The sequence below is a fragment of the Falco naumanni genome, chromosome 7, assembly GCF_017639655.2.
Source record: "Falco naumanni isolate bFalNau1 chromosome 7, bFalNau1.pat, whole genome shotgun sequence".
Classification (NCBI taxonomy): domain Eukaryota; kingdom Metazoa; phylum Chordata; class Aves; order Falconiformes; family Falconidae; genus Falco; species Falco naumanni.
Genome location: NC_054060.1, coordinates 1092904 through 1116894, shown reverse-complemented (window position 1 = coordinate 1116894; position 23991 = coordinate 1092904). Strand labels below are relative to the sequence as shown.

The window sequence follows — 23991 nt, the reverse complement described above, 5'->3', positions numbered from 1 at the left end:
GCTGTTGCAGACAGCAAGAAGGACAACTTCACCTGTGTATGTTACCATCTGCACAGAGTATGTCAGGATATCATCTGGGATTAAATGATTACACAAGCAGTGGAGAGCAAACACTGCTGAGGAAAGACTGAAATTAAGTTACTTTTCTCAGGTCATCTTGAAGGTACTTTATATCCAGCGCCAGGAGCAAGGACAAACTGTATTTGAAACACTTCACTCATACCACTATGCAGGTTAGTATTTGATGGCTTAGCTTTCCAAACCATCTTATTCTCAGACAGTACGATAAAACAAGAGCTCCACCTTGAGACATCATCAACTTGTATGAAACTCCACAAGTGAAAGAAACCTGTACCGTCTGCAGAGCAGCCAGAACAGCAGCAGGATGCTGGTAATTAAGAAAAAGAGAATCCATTTTAAGAAAATTACGTTCTCCCTAAACTGCCTCCTTGACTATTACAGACTCAAGATTATAGCCACCACATAGCCCATTTTGTTCATCCAACACCGATACGTTATGTTGGTTACACTCATCTTTCAATGCTACAGCACTTGGATTGCGCAGGGAAGGAGCTTGTTAGCACCTTCTTCCCACAGCCTCATCATTTTGTGATTCACACTCATCTGGCACTCCTGCCATCACTGGAGACACAGGTTTGAACCCGAGGCTTGGAAACATGCTGTGAGGCTGCAGCCAGCAGATTCGACTCTGCCTGCCATGCCTACAGCCTGCCAGAGAGCACTTACCAGAAGCAACAAGGCAGTTAAATCTGACCCAACCAGTCAGCAAGGAGAGAAGCGAGCTGAGCATCTGACTTCATGCCCAGTAAAAACAGAGATACCCACCCAAACCTTTGCTTTCTTTGAAACAAAAAAATAAATAGTGTCAGCCCATGGTTCAAGGAGAGAAGAGGCCAACAGCTACAGAGGTGCCAGGTACACCAACTCCAAGACTGAAAAAAAGAAAAACCTTCCGATTTCTGAACCATTACTGAGCCAGCTAACAAGGTATCTGATGCTCCACAGACGCTGCTGTGACCAAGTGACACCCCCTGGAGATGCAGGGTTGTGGTAGAAAAGCCCCAACATCTGTAACTTTTGGGACACCAACAGCATACAACCATCCCGAAGACAGTACTGACTCTTCCCAGAATGATGGCTTCACCACATGTGATGGGAAGCAAGCACAGACAAGGGGATCATCCCTTAATGAACCTAAACACTCCTGCAGCAAACACACACAAGGAAGCATTACAGAACATAGGTAAGCACATGTCTTCGTTTAAGACTTGTTTCAGTTACTGCAGGCAGCAAAAAGGTTTGCTAAATGCCCACATAAAAGGGAGCCACCACTTCCTCCCAGGCTGGAAAGAATTCAGAGTATCTTTCAACTAATTTCTTTACTTTGAGGGAGTTCCCAATTATTTTTGGCTAAGCAGACAGCAGATGTCAAGGGAGCAAGCAAAAAGGCTGACATAAAACCATTAAGTGCATCAGGTAACAGCGACTTCTGAAACAGCATGTTATCACAGGGGGTGGCTCTACTTTCACCCTATCTATATACTCATCACCTACTTTCCTTACAAAGCCAAATGCTAGCAGCAGCATGCTGCCATTCGATATCTGTCCCTGCTTGCTCTTCTGGTAGCATCAAACTGATCGAAGAAGGGATCAGCTGCTCCAAGGTGTTTACCATGACAGCCTCACACAGGCTTTCTTTACTTCAGTAATGATGATGACAGCACCAATAGACAAAGTCATGGTAAAATTTCTTAACAGGCATAACTCAAAACTCTCAGCTTTACACAGGCTGAAAGGGGCTCTCAAAAATATGGCTTTGGGGCGTTAGGGAGAGGGGAAGCTGACCATTGCACAGGATTTAAAAGCTGAGATTTCTGGCTAGGTATTGAACATAGCTTATCCTTGAATTTGTAATTCACACTGACCAAAACTGCTTCAAAATGTATTTCAAACCAGATGGCTTACGGACACCTTAGACAGAAACACTACAGTCTTTTACAGAATAATAAATACTAGTTTTCCTACGTGCTCCATCTTTTACATATGGCAAAGAAACAGAGGTTCCCCTCTGTTGCCTCTTGACCTAACACCAAGACACTCCTGCTCACCTGCAACATCTACCTGCTCCATCAGCCAAGAAACTGCTCTTCTAATAACTGAGCTGCTACTATTTTTTATGTGGTATTTGAACCACAAAACCAAGAAGTTAGTGTGCTTTGTGCAGTTCTTTCCAGTAGCTAGAAAAACTGCCTCCCAGGCAGAACACATACCCATAGCCAGAGGAAAGGCATATTGTTCCCACCTAGCACAGCCACTGCATTAAAAAGGGGAGAATAATATATCAGGAACATGAAATCTAAATTAGAAGTTTCCAAGAGGACCTATTCTAGAGATGGACGTTAAGATGCTGAAGATGTGTCCTCCCATTTCTCCCCCTAAGTCCTCCTGTTTTCATAAAAATGCTGCATAGCCTAAAATCAAAATTATTTCCTTACTACCTATGTGGAAAGTCTGCCATTATTAATCAACAGGATTTCAGCATAAGTTAAGAGGGTCAAACAAATTTCTCAAGCTTGTCTTTGTTTTTCAAAGCACCTCTTTATACAATGCAAGTAACAATTCTTAACACCTATTCTCTAAAAAGGAAGTCAGCACACACAAGGTTTAAAAGGAGATGCACGAAGTCTTGTGGTTACTGGCTCAAGAGCAATACTATCTTAACACTGAAAATCTCAGTGGCCTGAAAGTGGGCTTTGCTCTGCTCTACCTGCTCCAGAGCAAGGAAAAGGCTTGCAGGTCAGGCTACAGCAGCAAGGGTACTTTATTCAAGGCTACTAATAAACCCCAAAGCTCATAATGGTTTCCATTCTTAAAAAAAGCAAGCTCATAAAACACACCCAGAGCAAGAGTGGAAGCCTTATGTAAGGGCTGCTTTGCTCTCCGAAGGTCAGGCAGACATTATGGTGTTTTGGAGGGTCAGGATAGTTCCACCAGGATCAGTAGGTTCCAATAAAGGAAGAATTCCTCACGTATGTCAGCACCCTGCCTTTTGGCAAAGCCAGATTCTCATATTCGAATTTTTCCACTAATCTTGTTTTTTTCCAGGATCTCCCATCATTACATCCTGCCCCTGCAAAGTCACAGCAAGCTGCTTGCCTGTACAAAACACAGTAGAAGGTAGAAGCCTGGACATCCTATTAGCATATGGGGAAGTTCAGTATTTGTCAACAGCTACAAATAAAGTAGCACCATCACCAATCTTACCACAAACCAAAAGGCCGATTTAGAGCCCCAGCAAGCACTTCTACCCTAACCTTTTCTGATAAAGAAGGTATTGCACAAACATCATAAAGGTCGAAAGACATCCATATTGGTTGTGTTTCCCGAACAGCACTTCGTTTTACTCCTACTCTTATTCCATTTTATTCTAGGCTTTCTAGCTAGACCATTTTGTATCATTATTTATTACTTTCATAAGCTGCTTCCTGTCTTGTTGTTCTGTTTAAGCAAATCCCTTTGCCCATCATGCTTTTCACATTTTTTTTCTTTCACATATCATTTATTTGTATGTCTTAATTGGTATCTGACCTTTGCAAAAATCGCTTGGTCTACTGCTTGGTTTTTTTCTGAAGAACTTTACTACAGTGCTACCCAGATCCCAGCATCCTCAAAGGTTTTTGCATAAGGGATAATAATTTTATTTGAAATACAATCCTGTTTCAGGTAATCTAATATTGTTTGATGTTTATTAAAAAAAAAATTTGTCAAACCACACAGTAAGAATTAAAGAGAATGCATAAAGCACTACAAAATTCTGTGCCCCCTCCATATTACTTGGATCACTGCAGCAGACAAGACATAAGGTTTATTGCATTAAGGAACAATCCAGAACACTGTTTTTTAATGCATATACTACAGACTAGAAGATTCAATTAAAAAAGTGACATCTCAGTTTCATTTCAAAGGCTTTTTTTAAAACACTGTTGGAGAAGTCCTCACAGACTTCTGCCCAAAATGCTGTTTCAGATAGAAAAGTTTGGGGAATTACTGGTCAGATACCATCTTGGGTGCCAGGTACTCACCGAGTTTGGGTAGTTCAGATAGCAGATCTGACAAGGCATATCCTGGGCTGATGACCTTGTGTTCATCTGGCGCGTTCGAGACTTTTTACTTGGATTAATTACATGACACTCTGCAAAGAGCTTCTCCAAGTTGCCATCAAAGTACCTGCATAACACAAGAGAATAAGAATTTAAACTACCTTTCCTGTAAGTAATTTTTCAAATTCTATTTGGAAGTTAAATGTACAAAGTTTGTCTTCGTATTTCAAAAAAACACCTGCTACTTTTAACAAACTCTTCACTAACTTAACACAACACAACCCTGACCACAGACTTATAAGACAACTACATTTCAGAGATTCTGGATTGAATTCCACACTTCTGAAAATTCAAGCACCTTCAATTCTTCAGCTGCATTTCAAGTAATTCATGGTTCTCCACAGTGATTACTTCGCATTAAAACTCCAGGACAGGAAACTAGAACAAGGATGCCCTATTTCCCAGTCCAGGTATCAGGACACCTTTCTAAGTTCAATTCTCCTTTCAGCTTAAGCCTTACATTTTTTCCTAGTATTCTAATCACCAAAACATTAAAGAGGAGGCAGGAAGCAGCAGTCACACTTTGTGATCCAGCAGGTCCCTAGTTCCTGTACTTTATGTTTTCCTCCATGTACTCACTCTACAGTAAGTGTGCCCCAAAGAGGTTCTGACTTCAATTTTGGTACTTCCTTCTCTGATCTAAGGAGAAATGTGTCAGCAGTCAGACACTTGGTTCAGCTGATAGAGCACTTCTTCATGGTCACCTGTCTCCAATTAAGGCAACTGCAGGACTGCCTTTCACACACTTCAGTCATCTCCAGAGTTCAGCAACAACTGCTGCTCGGTCTGGACTCTGACCTCCAGTGAGACTAGTCTTCAATTTCACACTGAACATCCTGCCCACATCCAAAGCTTGCACAGTCCATCTCTTGGGCCTAAATCCTAGCCATTTAAGTCCTTTTGTCTCCAGTCAACCTGGGATATTTTAACAACCTCCTAAGAATATACAATTCCAAGTTTACAGTGCTTCCAAAGATAAGTATCTCGGAATTTAGGTATCAAGGCACATAAACTCATCACAAACCAACCAAACAAACAAAAAAATTATCTGCTGTCCGCAGTAGATAGAAGAGAACCAAGACCTTCTGCTGAGAAAAGAAGATAGTAGCTGTATCTCAGAAATGTGGGACTAGACCTAGTACACAGTGTCTAACCAAAACACCTCTGGCTAGATCATCTTATCCTGCAGTACTGCAAAAAGCGACAAATCTTTAGCAGCTCTCTTACAGCATTACCTACCAACAAAACTTGACTTAATTAAAAATTATTAATTTCACAGCTGGTTCATATGTTCTTGATGCACTTAACATACTTTAGATCTTAATTTTCAGGACACTGAATTTTGAAGGTAGTGGTGAATTCTGGCATTGCAGCACACGTGAGGCTTTGCCACTGTTCTTCAATGTTACCTCAGGGATTTAACTCAACCAAGTTATTTTGTTTGCCTTCAAGATTACTTAATATCTAGAAAATTTTATCAAGCAAATTCAGTGCAGTCCCATTATAGGCAGTACTTTTTTATTCAAGTCATGGATAAATACTAATGCCACAGAACATTTCCAGCCTTCAAACTGTTCTTACATGGCGTACTATCAGTGTAGGCCATCCCCCATTGAAAAAGAGCAAAGTCGGGTGTGATGTTTGCAAAGAAAATAGTTTTGAAGTCAAATGCTAATACTGGCATTCGTGGTCAGCTAAATGCTTATGGAAATAGCGGAGACACTTGTAATGGTGGGCTGTCTTTTAAGGGTGCATATCCACATCAGGAACTTGACTTTACCACTTGTACCAGGCACTTCTATTTTTATGAAGTCTGCAAAAGCTACTCTTCTGAGCCATGACACCTACTGCCCTACACCAAGACACAAAGACAGGAAGTCGCCAACAACTACTTTTCACCTGGAATTACCTATCCCTTCTAAATACCAATGGGTAACTAATTCAGAACCACCACACCCTTTCCAGGCTTTCAGTTGTTTCCCAATAGCAGGTAGAAAACAAGTGACCTGACATTGCATGTTTCTTAGGGCTAAAGGCTAGCGGTAAAGTTAACTCTAGTAAGATGCACAGATTGGAGTCTTTAACCAGTTCAAACATTTCCAAAGTACCGACACAGTTCAAAGTATGCACATGCTTGCATTTTGGTACAACAGCCACAGCCCATATAAAATCATTTCCATATCAAATGCCTGGTCCCTCCCTACTCTTACACAGGCAGTAAGACACTCAGCCAGCGCCACACAGATGATGGAAATAATGTTAAGTCTAAGATAACAAATCTGCACTCTTCAGTCTTATTCACTCTGCTCTTTGGGATCACGATCACCACTTGTAAGCCTCCCCAGTGTTGAGGAGAAATGGGGTACTGCATATGTTTTAATGCATTTGCTTTCTCTGCTGCACCAGGGTGTGCTAAGCAAGTAATTTCCGCATCTCTCTCTCGGACTCAAAATCATGCTGTCACTGGACAATAAGAACTCCAGAAAACACAGAAAAAAACCTGGATGTCCCTGAAAACACACAGTTCCAATAGATGCTCCAACACTCCTTATGCAAACACACCAAGCGCCTACTCAGGAGACTGTTCCAGTTCCTTCAACGGTTAGGAACAAACCTTAATTCCAATTACCATGCCTTTTTTCCCCTTGTTCAAGCATTAACACACACCATCCATTTAAGCAGATCTCCCTTCTCCTTTCCCATGTTCTTCCGTCAAAGGATTCACAGACATCAGCTTCTCACATGGTATTTCTCCACTTCACTGTCCAGCAAATCTCCTCAACCACCAGTTTCTATTTCCATTCATTCTCCTTGAACTCAAGGAGACCAAAACAAATGCAATCCCAGTTGAGATTTTACCACGATCTCATACAATTTCACCTATGTTTCTCCTGCAGATCTCTCACTTAATGCATCCCAAACAATGTCTACCTTTCTCCAGAAGTCCTTCATGGTAGCATCTTCATTTTAATCTCTTACTAGAAACTCCATATTGGTTTCCACCTCTGTTCTAATGAGACCTATCGTAAAACTTTGTACCGCTTTTGTTGCTAGGATCCTCTCAGCTGTCTGGGGGTTTTGCCTATATGACGTCTGGATCCTTCTCTGAACCAAATGCCTCCAAACAGATTTGTGCCAAGTCATTCATTAACACTAACCAACATTCATCCCAAAGTTAACCAATAAGAGACTTACCAAAGGTTCCATCTAGCCTGCCACTACCCTTTTGAGCAAAGTAATTCCATACACACCATACTAATAGCTGAACTCGATGTGTGCCCTGTATTTTATATAGTACAGTTGCATGCTATCATCACTGCTGTGAAGTGTGGGATAAAAATCCCTTAATTCCCTTCTCACTTCCTTCACAACTCCAGGGATTTTGATTTTTCCTCAAGTTGTCACCATCGCTTTTAGGTAGCTCAGTCCTTATTTTCATCTTAGGGAGGAGTACAGCACCTTTATCAGCTTTTTTTAATCCTCTGCCCTCTTCTCCCTTTGCAATGCAGTCATTCAGTAATTCTAGCACTTCTGATACTTGAGAAATACTACAGTCTATTCAACCAACATTATTAGGCTCTTTGCTCAACATAGCTGAATTCAATAACTGGTTCTAATAGTTTTTCAAAATTCATTCTCTTCATCGTAAAGTTGTTTCCTCTGCTATTTTAAGATAGACACACCAGTAAATCATTTTCAAGTTCTACTATGATTTCTTCACTGCTTACCAACACCAAATTCGTAATAGTATCAAGTCTTTTTGACAAAGGGATCAAGCTGTCAGCTTCTTTATTTCCTCAAAATTTCCGCCTGCTGTTGGATAACTGCCTCATCACAATTCTCTAGACATAATCTAATCCTATCCAAGGGAGGATCCAAGACAAATACCCAAAACCCCTTTTCACTGGAGGAGGGGGAAAAAAAAAAAAAAAAAAAAAAAGGCGGCTTCTGGTACATACTTTGGGATACTCAGTCTCTCAGATACAAAGAGCATTTGTGAATATCAAGAGAGTCACTGTACTCACAGTAAAAGATATCTTCACAGCAAAATGCCTGCCATACGCAATTTTTCACCTGTTCGGCCTCTAGTGAACAGTGTTAAGTACTTGCCTGCCCAAAGGAAAGCAGCCAGCCAGGTACCTACAGTGAAGAGTCAGACCCTGAGTGCAAGGGGAAGAGGCAATCTGGGCCAGCAGCCAAGCCACCAGGGCTCCTGGCACCTGTCCTCTGCTCAGTGGGAACAGAGACTTGCAGCCACCAAAATAAGCACCTAACAAGGGACTGCAATACTTCTGTCTGTACCTCCAAGAATTAAACTGGGCCTTCAGTTACATGCTGAAATATTTTTCTTTTTTAAAAAAGTGACCAGGGGAAGGTACATAAAGCAGTAGAGCTGCATTTTAGTCTCTTCACCATGAGGACATTCATCCCCAAAACTCCCCTCAGGAGGGACAGATGCTATCAGCCCTAGTAAAGTTATAAGGTAATCGAGATAAAGTTAGAAGCTAAAGCACTTCCTTTACTTATTTCTGAGGTTTCCTGGTGTATCTGCGCCTGCTAGTCTCCTGCCTCTATTAATCAAGCTTGTGAGACAGAGGAAAACAGTATTTAACATCTTTATTCTCCGAAACACATGCAATACATCAGAATCTGTACTCAAGTACTTCCCACATTACCCACTCCCATACTACAAACAAATCCACCCCAAAACACCTATTTTGCTTTCAGACACAGTCAAATTAGTGCTTCACCAATGGGATAGCCACAATTGAAGAACTGCCCTATTGCTTCATTGTAAGTGGAATAAATACCTGTAACATATCTGCCACGCAATTACTTCATGACAAAGCTGGCACAGACAATAATAACCTGTTTATTAAAAACATGCATAACAATACAAAAAAGCAAAGACGTTTTCATGTTTTAAAACACAGAAATTTTCATCTCACAAGCTCAGACCTCACCACACTCAACACTTATCAAGAAAAAAGAAGCCACTTCATTTATCTGCTTTACTACAGGCAAAGTTTGATAAGGCTGCCTGTCAGGTCATGCTGACTCACGATGAACTAGGGTAAAACAGACACTGGCTAGGTACCGCAAATACATGCTATTAAGCAACTAAGTTCAAGCTCTGACTTGGTGTGAAATTAGGCACCAAAAATTGCACCCAAACATTACATCTTAGCAAGCATTAAACCCACCCAGACTGCAGGCAACAACAGGAATTTCCTGGGAAGTCTTCCTAATGGTTATTAAAAGAGACCAAATTTATACCAGTTCAACCTAAAGCAAGAGTACACCAAGGAAAAAAGAAAAAAAAAAAGAAAATAAAACCCAACACTTAAGCCTCCAACAGTGTTACAGAACATGGGTTCACTTGGCATGAAAGAACACTGCGTGTAAGCACTTTTACTTGGCACCTGCCCTGGCTCCCCAGTATGAGCAGATGCTCCAACCCCGGGGTCAAGCTCTGCCTGGGTTTAGCCCACACTGCGATGGGTGCACATCCACAGGCAAGCCAGCACATAAATTCAGCTATTAGTAAGCCAGAGGTTCCCAGACACAAGACTTCTTTTGGGTCAGACACTGAAGACTCAGTGAACGGACAGTGTTACTTTTTCAAGTAAAATATAAGGTTTGGGGTTTTTCCCCTTTAAATTAGTGTTTAATTTTTTTTTTTTTTTTTTGTCCGATTAGAACATGCCTTTCTACCTCACCACAAACGCTTCACAGTTTCTCAGCTCATTTACACTAGCACAATGCTGCTGTAAGTTTTGCTGGACACACACAAAGCCAAGCAAGTCTCAAAAGTGATTGCTGTTTTGAAAGAATAATCAAGTCTAAATTTGGGCTTACTGATCTTGTCATGTTTGTCTAAGCAAGAGCCACCTCTATTTTAGCAAAACAATGTGAGGTACAGCTACCTCATGGCATTACTTCCAGCTCCATCGCTATCAAACTGATTGGTTTTCATCCTGGCTGCTGAAGTAATCACCTGCCTCTCACCCTTGCCTTCACCTATCACTTGCAGCAATGACAAAATCTTCAACACTAAGAGCCAGCTCTCAGCCTCTTCCCCAGCCTCCTGCTCCTGCCTTAACACCGCTGAGCATCAGTGGAGTGCTGCAAAAGGCTTCATGGAAGCTATTTGGTGAAGTAGTGACAGAAAGCAGCACCAGCTACTTGAGAGAAAAAGGTTTTAAATGTTTTTCTAATACAACAGGACATTATTCAGCAGTGAAATCGTGAAATATGTCTGCATAAGCAAGGATCACACATTACTCACAGGAGTAATCCTATAGAATTAAGATAAGTATTTTAATGAATATGTACCAAGAGTACATGTTTACCTGTGGACTTTGTAAATATTTATGTTTACTTAAAGTGTTTGGTTGGAAACTGGAATAGCCTTAACAATACCACCTCACACAGAAGCAGCTGACACCCTCCTTCGAAAAAACCCACAGACCAATTTATTTTTTTTTTTAATTATTTACAGCAGCCTTAAACAAGCTTTCAGTGAGAAGGGAAACAAACCTATTGAATAAAGGGATGACATTTCAGTACACTTACACAGAGGTATCTCAAAGTGAGATGGAGGTAGCCAAGGAGACTGAACTTTAGCCTGACCAAAAGAACCAGCACAAGAAACTCAAAGAAGTGAACAGAAGTTACAGAGAAGGAACTAAATCAGAATGCTTAACAGTTGTCATCAGACTTAAATAGCCTCAATGTAACTATATTTGTTACACAACGCTTCCGTACTTCCAACATCAAGTAAAAGAGGTCAATCTCAGGAAAATAAAGCAAAGACCAAAAAGCTTTAAAAAAAAATAATAACTTCAGAAGAAAAAAAAAAAATCTAGGCCAAACAAAACTAAAGAGATACCTGAGCACCATCACTAGCTGAAAACGTTACATAAAGGGGGTTAAAGGTGTCCTAAATCCATTAGCCCAGGACAGCAGAAATATTTAAACTCCAAACCCATCTACTAGCAGACTGGAAATCTGTTCTCTTCCAGACTTGCACCGTGCATGACAGAATACCAAGCTACACTGACTCAGCCCATAGCATAGCACAAAGCACCTACGGGCTGTTAAGCAGTACTTACCAATTCAACAGTACTACCAACAATTCTGTTTTACAAGCTAGAAAGCATCCTATCTTCTCATACCCTGATCATCAGGCAAAGGAAACAGTAATTGAAAGCCAAACAATCCTACCAGGCACCAGAGTCCTCCTGCCCTCACCCCCACCCACTCATTTATGTCTCTTAACACTTCTTAAGACCAGCAAAAGCTGTAACAACCAGTAAGTCCCTGTACTGCCTTCTGATCCAGACTACTCTCCTAATTCTCCAGTTCCCTCACATTCTTTTCAACAACAACACTGGCACTGAAAAAAAAACCAAGAAGTGCATTACCACTTTAGCTGGATTTGGCTTCCTCTGTATAATAATGAACTATAAAAAGTACCTTTACCAGCTACACTCCCCAAAAGCTAGGAATCAAAGATCATAAATACCCATAAAATGCTCTGCTCTGAGAGGGAGGCAAAATTCAGATCCCAATTGACACGCTCACTAAAGAAAACCTAGAGCTGCAAAGATGAAGTCAAGGCAGATGCACTTTACCAGTACCCTTATTCAGTCAAGAACAGTGTATTCTCGGCAAAACTAACAAATAAACATCAGGAATACACATGCTAGCACTGTATGCAAGACCAACTAAACCCAAATCCAAAACAGTTGCCACACAACAGGAACCTGTTTCTGCTTGCTTGCTTTCAGAGCCTGTGAAAATGCTACACCTGTATGCGTTCCGGCTGGAAGGCACTGCTTTGTCCAATGGGCAACTATCTTCCAAAACTTCTCTGAAGTCTAATAGGTATTAATATTAAAACAAGGACTCACTCTTAGCCAATAAAGGCTACTGAAGGGGGAACATTTAGAGCTTGCAGAGAAGATTCTCCTGGCACATACTGTGCGTTCATCCACTCTCACGTTACTCTGATAATAAACATTTCTTGCAGCTCTAAAGCAAAATGTGGCATGCTAAGATGGCTGCTTACCTCTCCATCAGCTTCTCTTTATCCCAGTTGAAATGGCTAAGCAGTATTCGAGTGATAGTCGCTGGATTCTAGAAGAAAGAAAAAAAGAATAATAAATAATTAACTGCTTGACCATGCTGGTCTACTATTATGAAAGCATCAAGTAGAGTTTTGAATACATACTGATAAACTGTGCAGACAATCAACTACCGTATACTGGAAAGTGATTTGACCTGAGAGATAGAAAAATTAAAATAAAGAAAAAGATCTATATAAAATGAGACTAAGATGAACACTTAAGAAACAGGTTAGTTACTGCTACCGCAGACGCTTAAGTGCCAACATCTCCATGTAAACAATATAAACCGACCCCCACCCCCAAAAAAAGGCAAGAAGGGCTAACTGCCATCCATCCTACCCATTTCTGCCACAACCTCCACACCATTTGCAGAACAAGAATATTCCATGTTTGTCCTAGCCCCAGCCACCAAAACCCTTGGGCTGAAGACTCTCCCATTAAGTAAATGGCTGCCAATGTAAGATGACTGTCTTTTTGAAGTCCCCAGGTGTTACTGAAGCACCCGGAGATCCAGAAAATACTATGCAACTATATAACTAAGGAAAGAAATACACCCTAGAAAGGTCAGAAATAGGATCAAAAGCTGATTTTCACCTGTGTACAAGTTTTTCTTCCAACTAAATCTATCATCAGCCAAGGACTGGGTTATATGAGCAGAAAAGCATAACGAAACGTAGAGCTTCTGTTACACCCCAGAACCATGGTTTAGCTCTCTAAATTCAGACACTCTGGGCTCAGTTTTAGAACCATTTACATGCAGAGGCAACAGTGAGCACTGAGAACAGCTACATGTGCTTTGCCATTTGACACCAAAATGGAAGTTTGCCTTAGGGCAAATTTTTAGTGGACACTCTGAAGCTGTTGAAAAGTAGGACATAAACTAGCAATGTGATTTTCTGAGCCTGCAAGCTACAGCTACAACTTGAAGATGCCAAAAGCCAATGCTGCCACCCAAAGCAGTGATCCCACCCCATCATTACCCTCAGCTGCACGCTCGCATGTCCTGCGCTCACCACTCCATGCTAGTACAGCCATCTTATATTGCAACACTGCAAGTAACTGGCTTCGAAATGGATCTTTTTCTTTTCCTTCAAGTTGTTTTCTAACCAAATCAGCTCCCCAATTTATTTGATTGCCTGACCATACAAACAGCTGCATTAGCACATGGGAGAGGACAGAAAGGGAAAGCAGAACAGCATCTTTGAGCAAGTGACACCAACAAAACATTCACTGAAATAAAATTCACCGAAAAAAAGTCCTAGGATCAAAACGTAAGCACAAAGAACTAGTCTTGTGGTTTATAGTATAAGAAGTGACACACCTCTCTTTCTGCACCATGTTCTTATTCTTATTAATGCCAGCACACCTGTTTAAGGTGAAATTAAGATTTTTTTCCAGCTTAAAAAGCCCATGTGAACTAAGGCAGCTTTAGAAAGGTTAGACCAGATCCCTCATCCAGTCCATGTGGAGCCCTATAAACAGCTGGGACAGCAAATCTGCTACACAATACAGGGCAGGAAAACCAGAAACTGGTATTGCCAAACACACTACATTGTGAAAACGTGGCCACTGTCCATCTTTGAACAATTCTCTTAGGTGATATGGATCCACGCTCCTAACTGTAATAACAGAATGAGGTGCCTGACTGACAACCACATGCAACTGGCCATTACAAACCAGCGAGGCAGCACCCCGACCTTCAGCACACTGGTAAGAGATACAGCACTGCAGCCACCTGCTACCGAGGCAACCCCATTTTTGGGCAGATTTATCCATTTCCTTGTGTTGAAAGCAGTGATGGTGCAGCTTCAGGACAAGCTGGACTAACTCACTGCTCTGATGAGTTATTTTCCCCTCTTTGTAGGCTCTCAGCCAAAGTAGCAAGCTGATACACCTCGCAGTGCAAAAGCAATGCAGATACACCCTGAAGCAAGGGTCGAGAGAGAGGCTCTTCAGGCAACAAGAAAGTCTTTGCAAGGAGCTACATCCTGAACTTCTGCCCTGGCAGTGAGGCCAACAAGTGCCCTGCCCAGTCAACACTGTTCAAGGTGCTACAGCAATCCAGCAATCACACTAAACCAGCATGGAACCCCATTTAAAGTTAAACCAAAAAAAAAAATCTGGAAAAGCTTTCTGATAGCATCAATCCCTGATCCAGCCCAGCACGCAGTGGCACAGAGCCCGTGCCAGCACTGCAGACAGAGAGGAACAAGCAGTTGAAATATTTCAATTCAGTCCTGCCACCAAGAAGCTGTATGGGAATTTAAGGGTCTCTGTCATCAAAAGGCTACTTCAGCTCCAGGGAGGACGACTTCAGCCTCTTTCAGAGCTTTAGTTTTTGATCTTTCTAGGTTACTTTATATTTGGGTCTCCACAACACCTTTTTCTGTCATACTACGCTGTATTATGCAGCAGTATCTAAAGGAGCTCTTAACAGCTCACAAACATGCTTCCTAAGAGCAAACTAATCAAAGATGAAAATATAATTTAGTAACTGACCTTATTTCTATATTATCTTGGTTATGATACCAGCTCCTATAGTCTGTACAACTTTTATTTTAAAAATATTTCCATGGTCTAGGACAAGTCTTGCCTCAAACCAGGGAATCTCCTGCTAAATGTATCAGGCAGGCAGCACATACAGGTTTCTCCGTGTAATCCCTTCAGCACTGTCACATCTACAAAGCACATTACTTGAGCCCCTCACCCCTGCCACGCTCTTTTTACAAACAAGTTTCAGATAGTAAAGCATGCAGCTCTTCTCAAACATAAGGATTCTTCACTCAGCCCAGAGATCTGCCAGATGTAGAAAGAGTCTTTCTTAATTTCTCAAGCAACAACATTAAAAGAGTTTTAAATTAGCCTGAAGTCTTGTCCTGCCTTCTGCCACAGCAACCCACTTGGCCACTGTATTAAGGCTTCTGCGAATACCTATTAATCACTTAATAGGCTAAGAGACAAACGAGGTAGTGGTCTCTGGCTGACTTTTCTTTTTAAAGATGACAGACAGGTTCCCCCTGCACTGAGGGGTAAGTTATTATGCCATATTAATAAGGAACTAGAGTGGTCTGTGGTGATTATCAAGTGCGACAGGGCAAATCCAGCAAATACTGCTGTCACCAAAGGACACACACTGTCAAGAAGAACAAGAGTCTTGTTTCATTTCTGGCTTCTCCATTTTCCCAATAGAATGGCACTGAAGCTTTCCAAAACAAGTTTCCCTAGACCAGACCCCTTAAGTATCCAAACATCACAAAAAGAAAGCTGTTTTCCCACCACAATGGCAGCATACGAAACAGCACGTTATTTCGGATTATACTCCACAGACCACCACTGTTGGCTCTGCGTATTATAACACAAATATGGTGTGAAAGGATAGCTTTTACTGGCTTGTTGGACTTTAGCTTCCTCTAGCTACAGCATTATTGGTTCAACATGTTAATTTAAAAAAAAAAAAAGAAAAAAAAAAAGCCACCAGCAGCATGACAAGCTCCTACCAAAAATAGCTGGGCTGCCTGCTTTCTCCATTTGCCACATCTAAGATCTAGTATTTAAAACTTAAGTAGCTGTTTCACTGATGCAGAAGGCAAGGATTAAAACAACCATGCCTAGTTCACATGCAGCATGGACAGCAATACAACCTGAGCAGGCATTACACAGGGAGGACTGAAGACAGGGAGGGAGGCAGCACTAAGAGGCTTGGTTTGCATGTGAACCACAGTTAAATACAAATGAAAAAACCTCTGGCATTAAGGATTGTTCTAATTTAAGGCAAGGCACACCAACAAGGCACCAGGTAACAGCTGCTCTACATTAATTGCTTGCACGCACACACCTCAATTACTTGGGAGCAGCTTTGGAGTATATCACAGCATCTATCACAATGAAAGGTTAGCTGCTGCAGAGCAGCTATGTCCTGTAGCTCGGTGATATGGGGATAAACCAAAATGATTTGATGTTTCAACCCCTATTTTGACAGTAGTTCTGCTACAGCATTGTCAACCCTGCCACTGCTGTACAAGCCCTTAGCAATCACTTTGGACACTCTGTGAAAATTAACAGAATATTTAAATACCACTAGATTACACAGCACTGACATATTAGTTTCTGTTCTGAAACTGGATGGGCTTCTCATTTGGCACACAGGATTACCATCTACAACTCTTACACCAGAAAGATTAGTTACAAACAGGCTACGATGCTGCTCAGACAGGATTACTACTTAGGCTCGAAGCTGCAGCAGGGAGAAGCATGCTTTTGCAAAGGGTATTCTGTTTACAAAGAAAATTTTTAATAAGTAAAGCTGCCAGAAACAGACTGCAAGCAAGGGAAAAGCAAACATATTCAAACGCTCTGTTTTGCTCCAAATGTGGTTCAATGAAAGGTCAAACAGCAGATCTAATTTACAACAGCCATCTATTAAATTTTACATGTTGAAGCCAAGGAAGATTGCAGCAAGCCTGCTAATATCCAGATAGGAACGAAACCCGAGGAAAGCAGCCATTTTGTTGAAATTCTCAGGGCACTTTAAGAGACTCGTTGTCTCACTAACAAAACATTTGTAAAAAGCTCTGCCCAGAGAGAAACAGCCAGTCCTTCAGCAGTGATTTATATTTTTATTACTCTAACAAAGCAGCCGAGTCCCAAACGTGCTTCAGACTGATCCAACTTGACCACTGCTTTTCACTGGAGGTATTTACATTTACTATTGTGACCTGTATTGCCATGCTCAGGCACACCAATGCAAGCAGAAGATACATGGATGGCAAACCCTGCAAAGGTCTGGAATTCTCCACAGAAGCATTACCAATTGAAATAAAACTCCTTAATAGAATTTACTTGAACTGGAAGCTTGGTCACTAATACCTGAGTTGAATTCCTTTCGCTGTCAAAATAAGAAAGTATGAATTGGAAGAAGGAACGTGGATGCACTTAAATGTATACATGAATCATAAATTAAAGACTACTAGGACATCAGCTTAAATCAGAAATTCCAAGAAACCTAGTTTGCTGAATGACAGTTCACAGTACTTGATCCATTCATGTTTTCATCCATCAAGACTGAGCTGTGCGGTTAATTCTTGCAGTTATTACAGAAAAAAAACCATATTTTAGAGCTCAGCTGCTCATCATATGCTGGGCGTAAGTGCCTGTTTCAATTTCAGCATTCACTGCAGATTAAAACCATCTAAGAACAACTTAAGCTCAGTTCTCCAGCAAAGTCCTTTCCTACCCTCCTTGAAACGTGGTATTGATAAATTCTTCATTCTGTTTCTTCCCATTTCATGGCTGGTTTTATTGTCTAAATATGGCAGCTTTTCCATTTCAATGGTTTTCATCCCAGCTACAGCATCTATAACAGTAGCAGAGGCATTTTTCAGACTTGGTACAGCAATACAAGTTTGACACCACTTCCAGTTTGGTTTTCTACACAATTGCTTTTGTACTCATGAATTTAAGTAGACACTCCAGAAACATTGGCTTTGCCCAAGCCTCAGACATCTGTACAAGGTTTAAACCTCAGTAACACCCACATCTATATTCCATAGGTATGTAAGTGGCACAAGACCCTATTTAAATTTCCCAGCAGAAGGAAACTGACTGGTTTCACATCAGTTGACAGCAAAGAATAAGAGTTTTGCTTGGTGGTGACATATCACACATGCTGGTGGAGGAGCAAAGGGCCATCAAAAGAACAGCTCAGAAGCTAACACCTGTCTGAAACCAAGCTGCACAAACATTTGCTCCAGTAAAGTAGCATCTAGGGATAGCATGTCACACCACCACTGTAAATACTTGATCAAAAACCCAGCCTTTGCCAAAAGTAGAGCACCAAGTGGAAATTCCAGCTACTCTCTGAGCATATGCAAGATCGAACCTCCAAAGCTTGTCACCATGCACACCGTGCCACAGAAGGAAGCATTCATAAAATAATGAGCATGTCACATTATATGTTAGCAGGTTGATTAAGAGTAACATTGCCATGAAGTTTAAAAGATTTTTTGATAAATTAAAACATACTTTTTGCTTGCCTCAGCTGTAGCTCTCATTGATGGTCTAGAGACCAGCACCGTCAGATGTGCTGCATGTTTTTCCCCACAGCTCTCCAGATGGCTCCAGGTCATGGAGGTGATGTGCAGGCAGGCATGCCCTAAACCTCAAGACCAAGGCAAATGGGCAATACTCATGCATTATGTGCCACCACCAAACAGGAGCAGAAATCCCCCATAATTCTTCAATTACTTCAAAACCCAACAGCTTTGTACACCGACACTCCTTTCTGAAGGACAACAGCTCCTTCCCCGCAGCACAGAACAAGGGTAACCAACACAACAGACCAGGCACCATACAGCTGCTTCCTTTGTCAGGTAATAACAAAGTGGACACAAACTCAAAATTCTGCAATAACTAGGTCTACTCCATTTTAACACTACTGCTCTCCACTTACGTCCCTCCCAGCCCCATACAGGTAACCTTAGACATAAACACACGGAGTACAAAGTGTTTTAAATAAGCTTCTAGCTGAATCACATTACACTAAGACTGTAATCTTAAGGTTTGCATTGTTTTGCAAATGCACTAAGCAACCTTCATTTGTGAAGATCCAGTCACATCTGTCCTTTCAGGAGACAGTTATATGAAATCTTACAGCACAAAACCTGATTCCTAGCGGCTTAATAAAATTCCCAGGAACTGAACGCAGAAGACTAAATCTAAGTGTTCAGTACTTCCAGGATGTGATCTCCTAAATCGGGTATCTTCAAACTTGCTGATTTTTAAACACCACCAACAGAGCACTCTTGAGAAGCTGCTGGAAAACTTTCATGTAATCTAATATTCCCTGGCGCAATTACAGGCAGAAGAGGGCTGTTGTGAGAAGACGAGGACAGCAGCTAAATGGATCAGTCTGCCACCACCAATCCATACTCTCCTCCTCTACCATCCCCTTGAGGCCTGGGAGAGAATCATACCATGGTACATTTCTGCCATCAGCCATCTCATGGTTTATGAGCCATTCCCACACATACAGGTGGATATAAAATACTTCTCATCTTCCACACACCTGTTATAAAAAACAACAAAATCAGGACTATTCAGTCTCTGTGCACCCACTGAGGATATCATCTTCGCATCCTACAGCCCCACTGAAGCCACACTAAGTGACTCAAATTACTCATCTCTGAATCACTCAAAAATTTACCTGTTAGGACTGTTAATGGCATTTCCAAGCAACTCAGCATGAAGCCAGGCCACTTCCCTGTGACGCTGCCAGTCACTGCTGTCAACTGCTGTCCTTTGGCTGGCATTTACCACTTCACTGTGACTTCCAATTAACACATACATAGGCTTCAGCTTCCATGTTGATCATCTCCGTAGCTTCCTACATCTTTCTTCATCCCACTAACTTCCCTTCACACAACATCTCTTAATTTTGAAAATTAAGTTTCACAGAATTACTCCATTACTACCATTACGTGATGGCACCAAATGGCAGCTTGATATTATGATCTCTGTTTGTAGTAACCTATCTGCACCTTACTGATTGTTTCTAGCTCTGAGGAACATAAAAGTAACTGCAGAGAAAACACTATTACTTCAGTTAATTGGTTCAAGAGACAGAAATGAAGCAGTCAGCTGCTTTAAGTTTTCTCTAAACTTTTTGGAAAGTTTTCAGGTTAATGATTAGGAGCTGCAACAAAGATCTATTGTCTAACAAAGCTTTTAAAATCAGAGAAAACCCCAACACTAAAGCAACAACTCCAGGATGAATTAGCAAATGTGGAAATGCAAAAACTGAATTCACACTGTAATGCTTCTAAACAAAAGAAGATCAGATAGATTTGCCATGCTGCTCAAGTACGCTGGGTAGCACAGGCTCTCAGACAACTACAGAAGCTCCACCACTAACTGAACACAAATTTACAACTGTATACATGATACAATCAGGGAAGGTATTTTCCAATATTTCAGCTACAGTTGTTTCCACAGCAGGACATCTATGGTTTGATGACAGGATACGTTAACCCGAATTTTATACATATAATCTAAAGAATGTTTTGGCTTCTACTTCCTTTTGCTGCAGTTCTGGAGTACAAAGTCAACCCTTTAAAGAGCAAAGACCCACAGGTACAGAGGCCCTGGAATTCGAGCAAGTTATGCCACTGTACGCTCCTTGAGAACTATGGAACAAAAGGTCTTCAAACGTACTCACTTTCACAAACCATTATTTGCTTTCAATTATTTTAGGTTAATGAGTACTACTGTTTTACTTTCCCCAAAGGCAGAATCACACAAAGTACCTCCCTCCTCCTGGTGTCTCCCACCACAAGAAATCCCAGCATACAAGCAAAAGCTCAGCAAATCAGCCTAAGCCACACAAACCAGTGGCTGCTGAGCGACTATAGCTGACTTACTCTGAGAGAACCAGAGTGGGAGCACATGGGTGCCAGCGTACATTTCAGAATGGGTTTATTCAACCCACTGCCTCCCACTCATGAATTTGCAAAGATCTGCCTTAAAAAGAGTAGGAGAAGGTGACGGCATCATTTCCATATAATTCTTCCAGTTTACTATTTCAGTGGTTCCTTAATAACTTCTATTGCAGAGGAAGAAAACAGCACACAGCACTGCAGCTAGGCTGAGGACAAGGCAGTATGAAAAGCCCCGAAAGAGTTCTCACTACCCTGAATGCAAAAAGCCTGCAAGTTCATCCAGGTAGAGTCCAGGTCCCTGGTAATCACCAATTTCCCCCTCACACCAAACCTGTAGTCAACATCCAGTGCCTCACAGTGCTGCTTCTGATAGGATGAGAAATCAATGAAACAGATGGCTATTTAGAAAAAGCAGTAACAGACCTCCTGACCCAACCACAAACAACACGTGAAGTCAGTCGCTTTCCCTCTTCATCCATGTAACAATACTTGCACAAGCAGTGTCCACAAAGCTATTGCCGTCCTCTTCCCTCTTAACATTATACACCACTGCTCTTCCAGATTCCCAGGCTCTGTTTCTCCCCTTGTATCATACACGACCCCAACTTTATGAAAGTTCTCACCACACCACACCATTTTGACCCACCAAGTAGTTACTGTACTGTTTCTATACATCTACCACAAACAGATCCAGCTCCATCAAACAAGATCTGTTGGTTTTCTCCAGATCACAATGCTTCTTTCTGCCCTTGAGGATGCTTATTTGACACTTTCAGTCCTGCATGGTCTCTCAGACCAACAGTCTCTAGAAAATGAGAAGACACACTATGTATGGTTTCAGTTCTTGTGACAAACCAATATGAAAATGCACTAATGCTGGGCCTGAAGGAAACACACAGTGTTCGTTCAAGAGGAATGCAAAAGTCCATTTTGCCACAGAAAGAAATGACGCTGAATGAAGGCAGGAGTTTAAGTGACTGGGCAATACATACCAAAATATCTTGGATTAGCCCAAGAGCACAGGTTGGTCAGAACCAGGTAAGAAATCTCTTCCTTTGAACAAGATTTTAGACACACCAAGGAAAACTCCAAAAACCCAGAATGGCTTAGCTATGCACCAACTCTATTTTTGCCTATGATATAAAGTAACAGCTACTTGGATTATTATTTTACTTCAAAATATGGCTGCAACAAGGCAGGGCAGTAAAGCACACTCTTCAGAGCCTGCTCCAAAGAAGCTGCATCCCATCACCACCAGACTAAGCAGCAGCTCAGAAAGTATTTATTTCAGCAGCAACACAAGCTCATGCAACCGCAGGCTCCTGAGCCTGCTGTTGACCACCCAGTGATGGAAGCATGACTGCTTGCACAGCTACAAGCAAACCAGACAAACTGACTTGGGTAAAGAGGGTTGCTAGTTTATTTTAACCCAGAGCAGGATCTCTGTGTGGCCAGACAGCTGAGCTGACACAAATCAGACAACAGGGACTTGCTTCCAAGAAATCTGTGAAAGTAGCCTGCTGAGAGCCATGTGTCAGGCACAAAGTTGGGTCTTACCTGTATCAACAGACTCCCTAAATCTTCCTGTCCCAAAGACTTTACAGCAGATCAGGGTATAACTTGATGCAAGTTAGAGCCAGAGAACCCGCTTTTCTCCTCCATTATCCCACCAGCAACTTTAGCTTACATCTCAAAAAACATAATCCAGAAACACTGTTTCTCATCTTGAACAAAAACACAACAGTTAGACATCTTTCTTCCAAAAGCTTTCTCCATTTGCAAGACAAATCTTGGGGGAAATGGCTGCTCAAGAGTGCAGTCCAACTGCCAAGAGCAGGACCTAGCCTTGTCTATTATCGTCGTTACAGTTTGAGGGCCATATTCAGCTGGGCTACCAAACATAAGATTTTAACAGTAAACTGTGGGAATATCACCAATCTCTAGAGATGTGTCCTCGATGTAGCAACATCATGATCCTGGAAAGACAGAAATATGCTTTTTCTTTTTTTTTTTTTTAAGGTCTTCTACTAGTCAACACTGGAAAGACTAGAAGTGGCATATGTCAGGTCAGCTACCCATCAAGCTGATAAAAAGAAAACAACCCAAAGCACTGCATTTGGGTTTTGGGGGAATGCTGTCTTCCATTACTCTGTTTCTGCATGAACTATCTATTTCTAGGACAGTACAGATCTGCCAATGTGAGCTACAGAAACTGTCCCATTCGCAGGCAGAAACAGACAGTAAAGGAACCAAGCTGCAAGAGGAACTGTAAAATTGCTTTTCCCTTTAAATAATTTTGTAGAAGTCCTAAAATGCCTCCAAAAAAAAGCCTTCCCTTCTTTTTACTCACTTCAAGATGTATCGGTGCATTAATTTCACTCTTTCACCATAGTCAGCAGCGTCCATTACCAGATTCTAGTCCAGAGCCAGAGTCACTCATAGGGCTATACCCATGTCACAGACCTGATGTATCGGTAGGAAACTGGCACTGTTCCTCCACATCAGGTAGCAAAACTGCTGCCTCTGCTATCTCCAGTTTCCAACAGTTCACACAACATAAACAACAGGCCATCTCAACCCTGGCCAGTGAACGACTTACTGATCAGCAATACCTAGGACTTCTGCCCTCAGGATAACAGAACTTCACTTTTGCTGCTTTAAGCACATTCAAAAGCATCACATGGTCAAAAGGCACCGGACGGGCAGTGTTCAGAAGACGCTATTAGCAGATCAGCATAGGTATCCGAAGTTGTACTTCACCTTTGTTAGGAACCTGTACCGCACAAATCCTGCAGCCACACAAATAGGCTTTGAGAATTTACTTTTTTTGATGGCACTTTTACAGACAGTATCTTAGAGCACAATATACAACAGCATACTGCGTGTCCTTTTCAAAAAGGCCAAACCATTGCTCTGTTACTGGACCTGTTATCATGCTTCATTCATGAAGATCTGCTGTAACAGAACAGTATCTGACCAAAAAAATGTCTATTCCACTTTAAAAAGCCCCACACCTGCAAAGTCCTTCCTAGAAGAGTATCCTATAAGTTTTTCATGATATCAAAAAAACTGTTCCTAAGATGACTTGAAGAAATAATGACTTTATTTGTAAATACTAGTATGCCATGTAAGTGTGTAGAAGAAACCTGGCAAACTCTGAAATAATGAGAACGTTTTCCTGACACTGAACATCACTGCAATACTAGGAAGGGTAAATTCCCAATAATGTCTGTTCTTTTTTCCGTA

The 23991-nt window shown here is 41.5% G+C and overlaps 1 protein-coding gene across 10 annotated transcripts in view; it reads right to left on the bottom strand.

Annotated features, from left to right (window-relative positions):
- Positions 1-23991, bottom strand: part of ARIH1 (ariadne RBR E3 ubiquitin protein ligase 1) — a 62004-nt gene that overhangs the window by 23987 nt on the left and 14026 nt on the right. For 9 of the 10 annotated variants that reach the window (XM_040601136.1, XM_040601135.1, XM_040601131.1 and 6 more), the window contains exons 2-3: positions 12256-12323; positions 4104-4248 (exon numbers count right to left, since the gene is read on the bottom strand). In XM_040601136.1, coding sequence (XP_040457070.1) covers positions 4104-4248; positions 12256-12323 — 213 coding nt within the window. Of the gene's footprint in view, positions 1-4103; positions 4249-8992; positions 9074-12255; positions 12324-23991 lie in introns of those variants that run through there. The other variant, XM_040601137.1, reaches the window with a different exon arrangement.